Here is a 12,226-nt window from a genome sequence, read left to right as displayed (position 1 = left end):
TCTTTCTTTGTTTATACCTTTTGTAAAAAAATCACATTACATTACAAAACAGGGCGCACTCAAAACAAGAAAACACAAAAATGATTTTTTTGTTTCATAAATGTTCCTTTTTTTTCTTTTACTTTATTATAAAAAAGGAAACGTGTTAAAAAATTAATTTATATATTCTTGTAATATTACGCGTTTGGAAATTTTGATTTTAAAAAATATCATAAAATAATATAAAAAATCCTGTAAGATTAACCTTTTTTAAAAAATCATATTGCTCATGCAAGCATCTTTCCACATGTAGCGTGGAGTAATAATTCCACAATCCATCATTGTTACGAAAAACAAAATAAAAAGGCCAGCAGAGGAAAAACATTTGGCCTTCTTGCACAATCAATAACAGGCCTCGTTTATCTTCATCTGCGATGTCTCCTCTTCCTCACGCATTGACTTTAACCGAGAAATATTTGTGCTCATGATGGCCCTTAATTCAATCTGCCGCAGCATAACTTAAGTGGCTCATCTTTAAGATAGGAGGAGGAAATTTATTTACTTACAAATGCAAAAAACGCCACCATAAAAAAAGTCTCCATCTTGCTTATGTTCACTGGTTCTGGTTATTCTCCCAGTTTTATGCATTAACCCTTTTGTGTGCGTGCGTGCACGCGCGTGCGCGTGCTAGGTCACCCAGAGGACAAGTGTGTGAAACATTCCATCTCCTCTTCCTTTGCAGAAAAATTCCAACCCTCTTAAAGAATAAAGCCCCCAACATTCCTCCGAAACGGCATCTTGACTTTTAGTGCATGTTTTCCCTCAGTTGTAAAAAATAATTACAATATTATTGTTATTGAATGAATATTTTCTATCTATTGATTTTACAAAGACATTGCAGGTGATCTACAAATCAAGATGAGTGGAAATTAGATTGTATGCTGGAAATATTTTGCCATCTTAAAGGTCAATTATGTTAATTATACATAGATGGATTTTGTGAATGAGTATGAGTTTACGCCACATATATTAATATTTCCGAGAATTAAAATGTGCTATAAATAAAAACCAGCTGCTCATTTTCTTCTCCCATATTTATTCATTTATACTATACATATTTGTCTATGTTCAAGATATATTCATATATATATATTTATGTATAGATATTTACAATTGACAGTGTTGCCAAGAAACAAAAGATGGACGACACTTTTTTTTTTCATATTCAGTGCCGTGCAGAAAGCACATTTGATTGAAAAACAAGAAAATCATACAAAGAAAAGTGGAAAGTTCAAAACAAAATTAAAAATGTGATGCTTGGGCCTGGAGCTGGCGCCACTTTACACAGGTAGACTCAGGCCAACTTGTGTGAATGTTCTGGAAATGTTCAGGCGATACGCTGAAGAGGTGGGTTGAGGGGGGTAAAAAAAAAAAAAGTACAACAACAAGAACACTAATATTTAACACGCACACGGTCGGCGGAGAGGAGGAAAGTGGCCACAAGCACGTTCAGCCATGCATTAGCATTAGCAGCACATTGGTCACATTAGCTTTTTGTCGCTATCAACATGCATCAAAACGGCTTGCAAAAAGAAACAAACGGAACACAAAATGACCATCGTTTGCATAAAGCCGTTCAAGTTTTCAAGTGCCTCCGTGTCGGTTTGCAACAATCCTCTAAACAAATACAGTACGGATTCTTTTTGAGTCCATTAGGATTGGTCGCCCATCCCTACGTCCGTCAAGGGTGCACCTTGAAGGAGAGAAGCTCCTCCGAGTGCATGTTGTTGAGGGATCGCAGCTCGGGCAGCTTGAGCAGCAGTTTGGTGAAGGTGGTGGCCGCCTCCTCGCCGTGGTTCTGCATCAGGAGCTGGCGCAGGGCCCGGATCAGCTTATCCTGCAGGGCCTCAACCGCCGTCAGATCCTGTAGACCCGACCGGTCTGCACAGAAAGGAGAAAATTTAATCACCTGATCGCCAACATCACTTTTTAAGAAACACAATTTGAATATTTACCGGCGGAGACGAGGACGACGGCGGTGAAGAGGCTCATCTCATCGCGGTCCAGCCTGAGCGCGGTGAGCTTCTCGCTAAAGTCGCACATGGACGCCAGAAGTTCTCCGGCGCCCAGCGCTCGTAGTGTGTCCAGGCTGTAGTGCTTGCCGCTCAGGAAGGTCACCGTGCGCTCGGCCATGTTGAAGAGCGACGCGAAGCGCACCATCAACACCTGAGGTCGCAAACGCAAAGAGTGACTCGGGGTGCCGAGCGGACGTTTTTCATGACGGGTGTCGCAAAGCAAGCGTACCTCGAAGGTCCCGGCCTTGAGCAGCCCCACTTGGTCGTGCTCGGGGAGATCCTTGAAACCCGGGATCCTCTTGGCGAACTCCACCACCTCACGCACGGCCGGTGTGAAGCTCATGGAGAATTCCTCCCAGATCTCCTGGCTGGGCTTGCTGGGGTCAACGTACGGGGACGTGTTCATGGGACACACCTGATATGGAGGAACATTGACATTAAGCAATCACGCCATGCAATTTGTGGAAAATAAATACACAATGTGAGACTTGAAGGTGCAATGGTTAGAATGAGCAGAGGAATGTGGACGGAGTGAAATTTTTAATATGAAAATTTGGCCATAAATGTGCTGAATGAGGGGGTTAGTGTGTGTGAACTATTTTGCCTGGAAAATGTGGAATTGTGGGAGAAGTACTGCTTTTGTGAATGGAGAAAATACACAAGATCCCATGAATGAGGTGAATATTATGACCATGAAAATGTGGACATGGAAATAAAATCACCTGTTTTGTGCAAATGTGCGTACATAGTTTTAATGAATAATGCACATAATAATAACAAAACAATATTAATGGACCTACTGCTGAAAGAATGAAAAGACTCTTCTCAAGATGGTGGACTCACCAAGTGAGCTCTCCCATTGGGATAAGCCCGTTGCTGTTGTGGCTGCTGCGGCTGGTGCTGCTTTATGTCCATGGGACAGACGGGGGCGCCACTGAGCTGCTGCTGCTGCTGCAGCACATGCTGATTAAAGTGCGCATACATGTGCGGAACGTCCCGGTATCCCGGCATGGCCGCATCGTTGTCGTCGGCATTGTTGTTCCAGCAGTTCCAGCTCTGCTGCGCCGTGTCCACACGGACGTCGGCGGTATTTTCCGTCGCTGACTGCGACGTCGTCGTCTCCGTTTGCCTCACGACGGCGACGTCGTCCTCGCCGCTGTCTGAGCCGCAGGATGAGGACGAGCTGGAGTTGGTGTCCATGGAGACTACCGACTCGGCGTCCTGCAGGGGGCACTGCGGAGACGAGGGGTTGGAGCAGGACGGCGACTCCGAGGAGGAGGAAGACAACGATGACGACGAGGAAGAGGAGGACGAGGAGGAGGATGATGATGATGGCGAGGGGCTGGTGTCATTGGGCAGTGACGAGCTTTGATGGCCGTGCAGCATACTGTGCAACTGGCTGTTGTTGCTCATCATGTTGTTCATGGCGTTCTGCATCTCCAGAAGCATTCGCTGCTTCTCGCGCTTGGGGATGCGGCCGAATCGCACAGCTGAGGATGCACAGAGATGATGTCATCATTACACACCAGCAAAAACGACATTCCAGAATGACTATTTCTTACATAAAATAGAAAATGGATTTATGTCACTTTTTGGTCCATTTTAATTATGTATCTTAAAAAAAAACCTTTTAATTAATTGTGTGGAAATATACAATAAATTCAATGGGTTTATCTGGGTAACATTTTCTCATATTTGTCTTTAGCGCCCTCTAGTGGCCAAGCCACATTACTACAGTATTCCCCAGCCTTCCAACTAATATTCTTTGGGGAACTGCCATTCATCCTCACCTACTGACTTTTTTTTTATGTGTGAAAGGGAGTAACGCTGCATCTACTGACCATCTCTGGACATGCCAACGGCCAAGCACTTCTTGAAGCGACACTGCTGGCATCGGTTCCTGTTGATCCTCATGATGGTGCAGTTCTCCATCTTGAGACACTTCTTGTACTGAATGTTCTGCTGGATGCTCCTGCGGAAGAAGCCCTGCGCAAGCACACCACCATAAAAACTCACTTTTAGCATCATGGCATCATTTCTTGAATTAAAATCAATTTAAATCAGATTTTTTATTTATTTGCTGATCTCACCTTGCAGCCTTCGCACGCGTGGACGCCGTAATGGAAGCCCGAGGCGACGTCGCCGCAAACTTTACACAGCAGCACCATGCCGTTGATTTCTATAAAAAAAAAAAAAGCAAGATATTACTCTAAACCCACGTGACATTAGTAATGATTCCATTCCACACGACTTTACGTACTGGTAATGCTGCTCTTGGTCGAGGTAGACGAGCGTCCCGCCTTCTCCACGCCGTTTCCTCCTCTGGTTCCGCTCTTGGTAGGTGGCGCTATATCCACCACCATGCCCACCGCCCTGCTGGGGAGTGAGGAGCGAGGAGGCGTGGGCGATGTGGACAGGAAGCCGCTGGCCACGCTGCCAGGACTGGTGCTCATGCAGGACTCGGGGCTGGAAGCGGCGCCCGACGAGATGTAGGCGATGACTCCGCCTGAGGAGAGAACATGGAAAGGTGTTACCCAAAGGTGGCAAACATATGACAACAACATTGGATCATATGGTTGGTGGGTGTTGGTGATTGGGTATTTGCAATTTGTTGTGAGGTGGCTTTTGGATTTGGTAATGCTTTGTGACATATTTTTAAGACTTTATTTTATGACAGAATGACCATTTTTAGTTTAGTTCTGAATTTGAAAACAGAATGATTTAATTATTTTTTATGGGTGGGACTAGTGCAAAATTTTTCTAGCATTGTTAAAAAGTTACTTTTTGTTTCTGTTCTTGCCGACGCCTTTAAAATTTAAAGGTTTTTGATGACTGAGGTTGAGTTTTGCAGTGTGTGTGTGTGCGCATGTGTGACCTGCTTTCTCACCTCCAGTGTGCCGGTTGGATAACAAGTGTTACATAAGAGGCCATGTGCATGTATACATGTGAATAAATTGCATGGGATCTGACTGTATGTTCAGACCAGGTCACTGAAGCAGTGGAGCAAGACAATTGGCATGTGGGCAACAAGTTTGGCAACAATAACACCCAAAAAGTTTTTCCCATACATGATTCAGAGGATGTGAATTTTTACCTTTTTTCATGACAGGGCTCAAGGATTTTTTTCCCCCTATTCAATTCAGGGTTACAACACGAATCTAAGAATTTTAATAATTTTTTGTGGCATGATTAAACTAATTCTTGGGGGGGGGATTGAGTTACGATACAAATCAAGGAAGTTTATTTAACAACAAAGTACTATATTTTTTTCTGGATATTCATTTAGAATTAATTTAATGAATGAATGAATGAATGTTAAAGCAAACCTTTTCAGAATGTGCATGGAATGCAAAATACGCTGTTAAATGGCAGACGGTTGTTCACATGGAGAATGTTATGAGATTCATATCATGTGCTAATGAGCGTTTTTTTTTTTTCCTTCCATTCTTATTGGCGTCCACGTAAGTGATTACCTAACGCGCACCGTGACTGCTGTGTTTCTAGCCCCACGCACACGTGTCGCGCGCCCGGCTGCGAGTGGCCGCCAAGCAATCGAGAATGTGGGTCATCCGGACTCACGTGTACCTCACACTGCTGTCCACTGTTAGATTATGCAATGTAACGCGTCACCGACTCGCCGGCAGCCAATGAGAGCGCTGGATGGCTGACACAAGTAGATACTACGTCACGCCCATCGAGCAACCAGCAACCAATCAGAGAGGGGTTGGAGAAAAGCGTGTACACAGAGGCACATGGCTAGGCTGCTGTGTCCATGTGAGCCTGACCGAGGAAGTGGAACACGGTTGTTGTGTCAAGTGGAAAGTGAATGAAGCAACAGACCCCTAACCCACATTTAGACAACAAAACGCGGATTAACTCGACATTTAGGACCACATAGCCACATATTAAGTATTTTAGAGCTCTCTTTTAAACGTCACGTCTTTAAATAGGCATTTATAGGTCGAGGGAGGTGGATTGTTGTGTCAACTGTGAGTGAATGAATCGAGGGTCCAATGGTACTCCTAACCCATATTTAAACACCAAAATGCAGATGTAGGCAACTTTTAATACCGCACAACCCCTGATGGAAAACACAGTAAACAAATCTAACTCCGTTTTTAACGCCAAGGCTTTAGAAACTGATTTTTTAGTGCGAGGAAGTGGGACTGGTTGTTGGGTTAGTCCTAACACTGATTGTAACACTCATAAGGTCGATAAACTAGACTTTTATTACTGTATAATGCATACAGGAATATATTTGAAATATTTTAAGCTTTTTTTTTTTAATGCCACGGATTTAAACACTGTGCTGACAGTCGCAATCATCTTCTCGTAAAACAACAAAACATGCTTAAGGTGATAAAAGTGTCACTTAATAAAGCAACTGGCAAATAATTTAGTCATATATTTTAACATGACGTCTTCTAGTCAAGTTGTCGACTACTTACCAGGTTTGGCTGGTCCGACGTCCTCGGGCATGGCGACAGCGAGGAAAAGAGCGAAAAATCAACAAAATAATAACAAGTTGAGGCGAAAATGGTGGCTGGAGCAGGGGGCAAGAAATGACTGGGAAACGAGTTTGTTTCAGCGGGTCATGAATGTTCCCCAGGTCCGCTCCGGTGACTCAAAGATTGTGTATGAGGGGTAGGGAGAGGAGAGCTGGAGGGAGGATTGGAATAAAATGAGAGCAAGAGGAGGGACATAGACAGGAACTCCCCCCTGGTCTTCTCTTGTTGTGCGTCAAGTACTGAATGTTCTACCACGGCAGTCCGCCGCTCATGGGCTGACCCCTTCTGCCCATGTGACCGAGCTCCTGCCTCTCACCCTCAGGCCACGCCTCTCCGACCGACCCCGCTGCAGCCACTTTAACCCAGTGACACACTTTCAGGGCACCGGGAGTGGGCGGAGCTTGGCCGACGTGAGTGACGTAACAGACGTAATCGAGGCGGCGGTCACGTTGCAGCCACAAAGTGCTGCGTGAGACTGCCGTGTCCACGCATGCGCATATGTACCCGCTCGTGTCAACAGCAGCAGTCGCCTCACCCAACCTCTTTTTTTGTTTTTTTCCAATGCTCCTATTTATACTTTCTAAACATGAAGTGACACAAAATGCTAAAAACAATTATTTTGATTATAAACAGGATCCCCTTTTGTTCATAGTGCAGCAAAAGTTTCAATCTTATTTTTCTGTCCGAAATACTTTTATATACTCAACATTCTTCATTCATTCTGATGGATTATGTAAAATTAAAAAAATTTGCCTAGCAACAAATGACCGAGAGTTAAATTTCTATCAGCTTTCTAATTTTTTCTTTCTCTACAACAAATCATTTGTTTACATTCAACATTCATCTCTGGAATTGAAAACAAGCGTGTGAGTCAGTAAGAAAACACACCCAAATGTTCCAGGTCTGATATGTGTCCTTATTTAATGTTTTGCATGTAAAAAAAAAACGGCGGGTGCACCCACACACATTCACACAAAACTATATTTAAACCCAACAGTGGCAGCCAAGAACAGTGAGGCTTTTTTTTCCCCCCACGGAGGTTTCCATGCAGTGAGCGTTTCCTGCAGGCGCAGGGAACACTGCGTACGCACAACAGCTGAGAAACATGCAGCGTTTGCACGTGACACCAACACTGGGACATGCACATGCAAAAAAAAAAAAACCATGTGTTCCTTAAGTTCCAAGATCCATTTTCAAAACCATGACCTAATTTTTGCTTTGAGAGTACCAGTATGATATCTATACTCCCTACAGGAAAACTTTGCTCCAAATATAATTATGTTATCAAAGCTGTGATGCCGTGAGAGGATTTTTTAAATGATTTTTTTGTGCTCACTCACTCCAAAAAATAAAAAGCAAACCAAATATGCTCAGATCCAAATTCCCAAACTGAAATATGGGCCACAGGACTTTGATTTTACGATCGACCTGCAATGTTGGCAGTTACTGCCATAAACAACTAGTCAAATAAAAAATACTCTGAACACGATTCCTGGTTTGACATTGCATAATAACTCAAGGAAAAAGGGAATGCAACTTTATTGTGGTTAAACATTGTTCCGGGTCTACTCACACGCGTTTATTGTTTCGTGTAGACATGAATTAAAACTAAGGTGCTCAAGGCAGAAACTGTGAAGACAATTGCCACATCTTCCTCTTCAAGTTACACCTACTCGGATTCTCACGATTCAATGCCCAAGGATCGCTCAGCTGCTGAGTGAAAAAAACAACCACTTCCTTTCTGTTGTGTTCTTTTATTTCCATATTTGCGCAGATAACTTAATCAGGAAGCAAAAAATATACCAGACAATAAAGTACTAAAAATCTGAGATAAAAACCACCCCCCCACCCCAACACAGACCACCAAGAGCCCCCCCCCCCACAACTCCTTCCACCTCCTCCTCTCCTCAGCCCACTGTCGCCCCCCGCAGGTTTATGTGGCGTATCGCTTGGTCCACTGTTTGGCTGTTCGGTCATGTTCGGCTCTGTTAGTCGTGTACTGGGTGGCGATGCTTCCCACCAGAGGGTCGGCTGCAGGGAAAGTTGACTTCGTTAGACTTTTTTTGCTTTGCTTACCGAATCTCATGTCATTAAACCGACTAGTTTGAACTGGGTCGCATCCTAATATTAATATTAAACGCTCAGCGTGTGTTACCTGGGTTGCAGTCTGTGAGCAGGGAGCAGATGGACAGCAGCACCTTGGAGATGGTGAGGGCGGGGCTCCAATTGTCCTTCAAGATGTCCAGACAGATCACGCCCTGACTGTTGATGTTGCAGTGGTAGATCCGAGTGCGGAACGTCACCTATAGAAACATACATAAGCAAAAACAAATACAAGGTTAAAAAAAAATTACTTTTAATAGCCTTGTAAAATTGTTAACCTGATCCCATAATTGTCATAGCCATTTCTAACTTACCTTAACAATATCAATAAAAAACTGATGTGTCATCTTTATATTTACGTCCGTGTAGATTCTAAACATATTAAAAACGCAAAGAAATAAACTAGTATGATAGTCAGTGCTGCTGTTTGTTGATTTTGAGCAGCCCAGTCACCACGCTGCACTTTGACACGGTACTTGGACGCCCCCTAGTGGCCACTTTTATAAGCGCGAAAACTATCATAGCACATAAGCCAACAAAAATGTCAGAAATTTTTACTTTGATTCTCCTTGGAACCCTTAAATATGGCTTTTGATCAGTCAGACACGTAAAGCCAGCCGGATGTTCTTGGCTTGTTTCAATACGAAAGTACGTCACTCACCAATATTGCATGTGGTCACCATTTTGCTATATAAAAATGCAATGTATAATTATTTTGTAAGTGCCAGTCTTTCAGTAAATCTCAGTGACAAACATCTTGAAGCAAGTACGCTTTGCTTCTTGAAACAAGCCTTCACTTCAGATACCGTACCTTGGGCGGTTTGAAGGGGTAGTCGGGCGTAAAGGCGATGTCCAGGAAGAAGACGCCACCCTCGTACACGGAGCCTGGTGGTCCCAAGATGGTGGACCTCCACTCATAGATGTTGTCTCCTTTGGGGCCGGCACTGTGCGTACACACGCAAAAAAAAAAACCACACACACAAGCGTGAGTGTGACATGAAACCACATCCTGATCATCACTCAAGTGAAAACATCAACAGATGTTGCAGCAGAAACGTTGCAACCATACTTGACTTTTTAATAATGATGTCGGATTCCATATTCATTTAAATACTTGAGGTTTTTGGAGTGAAAACAATTGGCATGCTTAAAGACATTAAAGAGATCAAAGTGTGACTGACCTGCAGTTTGGTGGTGGGTCCAGTGTGATGTCAGCCAGCTCTTTCTGAATCCTGAAAAACAAAAAGTTCTTGAGGGTGTTGGAGGTACAACCTGACAGCGGCATTTGACAGAGCAAGACCTTAAAAAAAAAAAATCCGTGCTAGGGTTTTTTAAGCAGATATATTTTGCAGCTCAAACGAAGTAGTGTGGAGTGAGATGAAAGCTCAAAGATGAGGTAGCAGCCATCTTGCCAGGACTAGTTTATCTGATTGACAAGGACTTTAAAAAAAAAATCAACATATTGACATGAAATAATTGCAAAGATGGGGTGGGACCTCTTGGCGCTGGTGGAAAGCAGCTTGGAGGTCTTGCTCATGCTGGCTTTGCTCTCGCGCTTCTTCTTGCAAGACGTGTCCTTCTGTCTACTCTGGCTGGACGACGGCGGGGACGACGAAGAGCTGGTGCTGGCACGAGAATCCTCATCCGACATTCCGGTTTGGATTGGAGAAGAACCCGGACCCTGGCAACACAACCAAAAAAAGCACACTAATTTTTTTTCATGATAATTTCTGTTAGTTGCTTTTTTTGTCCAGAATGCTTAATAAATTGAAAAGAAAATATCTGACTTGCTTCAGAAACTGATTTGACTTTTTGGAGGCATAATGACGGATGAAATAAAAATGTCATTTGTTGTTGAATTAGGAATACTCACCAGATTGAAAAGAAAATCTGTATAATGATCAGATGAACAGCCCTCAATTGATTTTTTTTTTTGTTGACATTCCCTTGGTCATAATTACTGTGGGAATTCCATTTCTTTTATTGTAGCGTTGGGAGTGCTCACCATATCGGAAAGTGTCACACTTGCTTAGAAGAACAGTTCTCCACGGATTTCTTTGCTCGTAATATCGGGTAATTGCAATTTGAGCTTTATGTATCTTTCCAGAACAAAGATTACAGATCGATCCTCAATTGATTTGGGGGTTGTAATTTTAAAGCGGATTTCAAATTCAGTGTTTGTTGACAACTTCTTGATTCAATTGATTTCTTGGGTCATCATTTCTGTTGTTGTTTTTAACATGCACGCGACATAATGGTGATAGAGAAAAGAAAAACAAGTTAAAAAAAAAACATTGTAATGTAGTCGATCTTCATGGAACAGCAAAGTGTCTGTTATTTTTTTTTTTTTTTAGGGTGCTGTGTTACCATGCGGCTCTTTAAACCAAATGACATCACTCATACCTCTAGCTCGATCGGGAACTAATCGAATGAGTGGCCTTGTTATTCTCGGTTGTTTATTAAATTGCAAATGTTATCGACTGTTTGTGATAGTTTAATCGATGATTGACTTTTCAACGTTAGCATCTCCGTTAGCCTACGAGCTAACAGTGCTTCCATGTCATCTCGCTCAATTTCATTTTGTGTTTAGACGCCGCTAGTTGTTATTAAATCGAAACCCAAAGGTGTCATGTGTAGGATAAATGTCAGAATGAAAAAAACACAATTTGGGCTAAAAACAACTGATGGGCAACGGCTATTCATCAGGCCCAACGAAGGCCATGACTACTTCCTGGAACGGCGTGGCTGCGACGGACCTTTAAACTGGGACCTAACGTGCGTGTTGAACGCGTTTAATGTCTTCAAAAACAACGAGTGATGGCGTTTAAAAGCAAAAACCTTTCGAGGCAAACTAAATGATATTGTAAAGCAATATGGGCAAAGATGGGGGGCCAGAACATAGCCGTAGCCGCTTTTCCGCTACCGTCTATTATGTTTTGTCTCGGCTTTTTTCCTAACACTGCTCGGCGGTCATAACAATCGGTCAATAACAATGGAGTCGTAGTAGTCCAAAAAGCTTTGAAAGCCAGAAGACAAATGTTGTGTTAGCTGCTTCGCCATGCCCGCCTCGATCACCCGGATCTGCACTCACCCAGTCTTTTGTGTCTGGACCTCCGCCGGCTCGCTGGCTCCTGCCTCGTCGCCCTCTGCGGAACGGAAGTAGCTCTCCTCGGCCGCAGTGGGCTGGACTGCGCCGGTGCCTGGTGGTGGAGGTGAGGTGGAGATGGGGAAACGCCGCAAACCGCAACGTCAACGTCCTTCTCGACGCCTTCACATACGTGCGCGTGCACAGACACGGAGACGCGCATGCACAAAAAACTGAAAGTGGAGTCACGAGGAATTCCTTTGGTGAATAGTTGCAGCATCCGATTGGTTTTCAATGAAACAGCAAATGTGTTTTTTTTTAAAAAATAAACACCAAGATCAAGAAGTGCTGGACTGACAATGACGTCATGGCGTCAAAACACTTGCTGTGATTTTCCTCGTCAATCTGGTAACTATAATTGGAATTGCAGTTAGGTTCACATTTTTTTTTTCCAACCTGGCATATTTTCCCTCTCC

General features: G+C 43.5%; 2 protein-coding genes across 2 annotated transcripts; both read right to left on the bottom strand.

The window, feature by feature from the left end:
• Positions 1 to 1,055: 1,055 nt before the first annotated feature.
• nr1d2a (nuclear receptor subfamily 1, group D, member 2a) lies at positions 1,056 to 6,817 on the bottom strand. Its single transcript, XM_049729659.2, has 8 exons — positions 6,503 to 6,817; positions 4,315 to 4,560; positions 4,145 to 4,233; positions 3,896 to 4,040; positions 2,898 to 3,544; positions 2,284 to 2,469; positions 1,995 to 2,205; positions 1,056 to 1,920 (listed from the first exon to the last, which is right to left on the bottom strand). The coding sequence occupies exons 1-8, from the start codon at positions 6,531 to 6,533 to the stop codon at positions 1,721 to 1,723; spliced, it is 1,755 nt and encodes a 584-aa protein (XP_049585616.1). The 5' UTR covers positions 6,534 to 6,817; the 3' UTR covers positions 1,056 to 1,720.
• Positions 6,818 to 8,083: 1,266 nt separating this feature from the next.
• LOC125974841 (ubiquitin-conjugating enzyme E2 E1) lies at positions 8,084 to 11,899 on the bottom strand. The gene is made up of 6 exons (XM_049729706.2): positions 11,757 to 11,899; positions 10,162 to 10,346; positions 9,847 to 9,897; positions 9,477 to 9,609; positions 8,718 to 8,865; positions 8,084 to 8,593 (listed from the first exon to the last, which is right to left on the bottom strand). Exons 2-6 carry the CDS (start codon positions 10,314 to 10,316, stop codon positions 8,496 to 8,498), a joined length of 585 nt encoding a protein of 194 aa, XP_049585663.1. The 5' UTR covers positions 10,317 to 10,346; positions 11,757 to 11,899; the 3' UTR covers positions 8,084 to 8,495.
• Positions 11,900 to 12,226: the final 327 nt, after the last annotated feature.

Source organism: Syngnathus scovelli, chromosome 9 (assembly GCF_024217435.2).
Source record: "Syngnathus scovelli strain Florida chromosome 9, RoL_Ssco_1.2, whole genome shotgun sequence".
Classification (NCBI taxonomy): domain Eukaryota; kingdom Metazoa; phylum Chordata; class Actinopteri; order Syngnathiformes; family Syngnathidae; genus Syngnathus; species Syngnathus scovelli.
Note: the sequence above shows the minus strand (reverse complement) of the source record. Positions and strands in the feature narration are given on the sequence as shown.

Coding starts and splice junctions, on each gene's coding strand:
- nr1d2a (XM_049729659.2), bottom strand. CDS start 6,533: ATGCCCGAGGACGTCGGACCAGCCAAACCTG. Junction 2,470..2,897: donor CCAATGGGAGAGCTCACTTG/GTGAGTCCACCA, acceptor CCTCCATATCAG/GTGTGTCCCATGAACACGTC. Junction 1,921..1,994: donor CGTCGTCCTCGTCTCCGCCG/GTAAATATTCAA, acceptor CTTTCTGTGCAG/ACCGGTCGGGTCTACAGGAT.
- LOC125974841 (XM_049729706.2), bottom strand. CDS start 10,316: ATGTCGGATGAGGATTCTCGTGCCAGCACCAGCTCTTCGTCGTCCCCG. Junction 9,898..10,161: donor CTTTCCACCAGCGCCAAGAG/GTCCCACCCCAT, acceptor TTTGTTTTTCAG/GATTCAGAAAGAGCTGGCTG. Junction 8,866..9,476: donor ACCCCTTCAAACCGCCCAAG/GTACGGTATCTG, acceptor ATGTTTCTATAG/GTGACGTTCCGCACTCGGAT.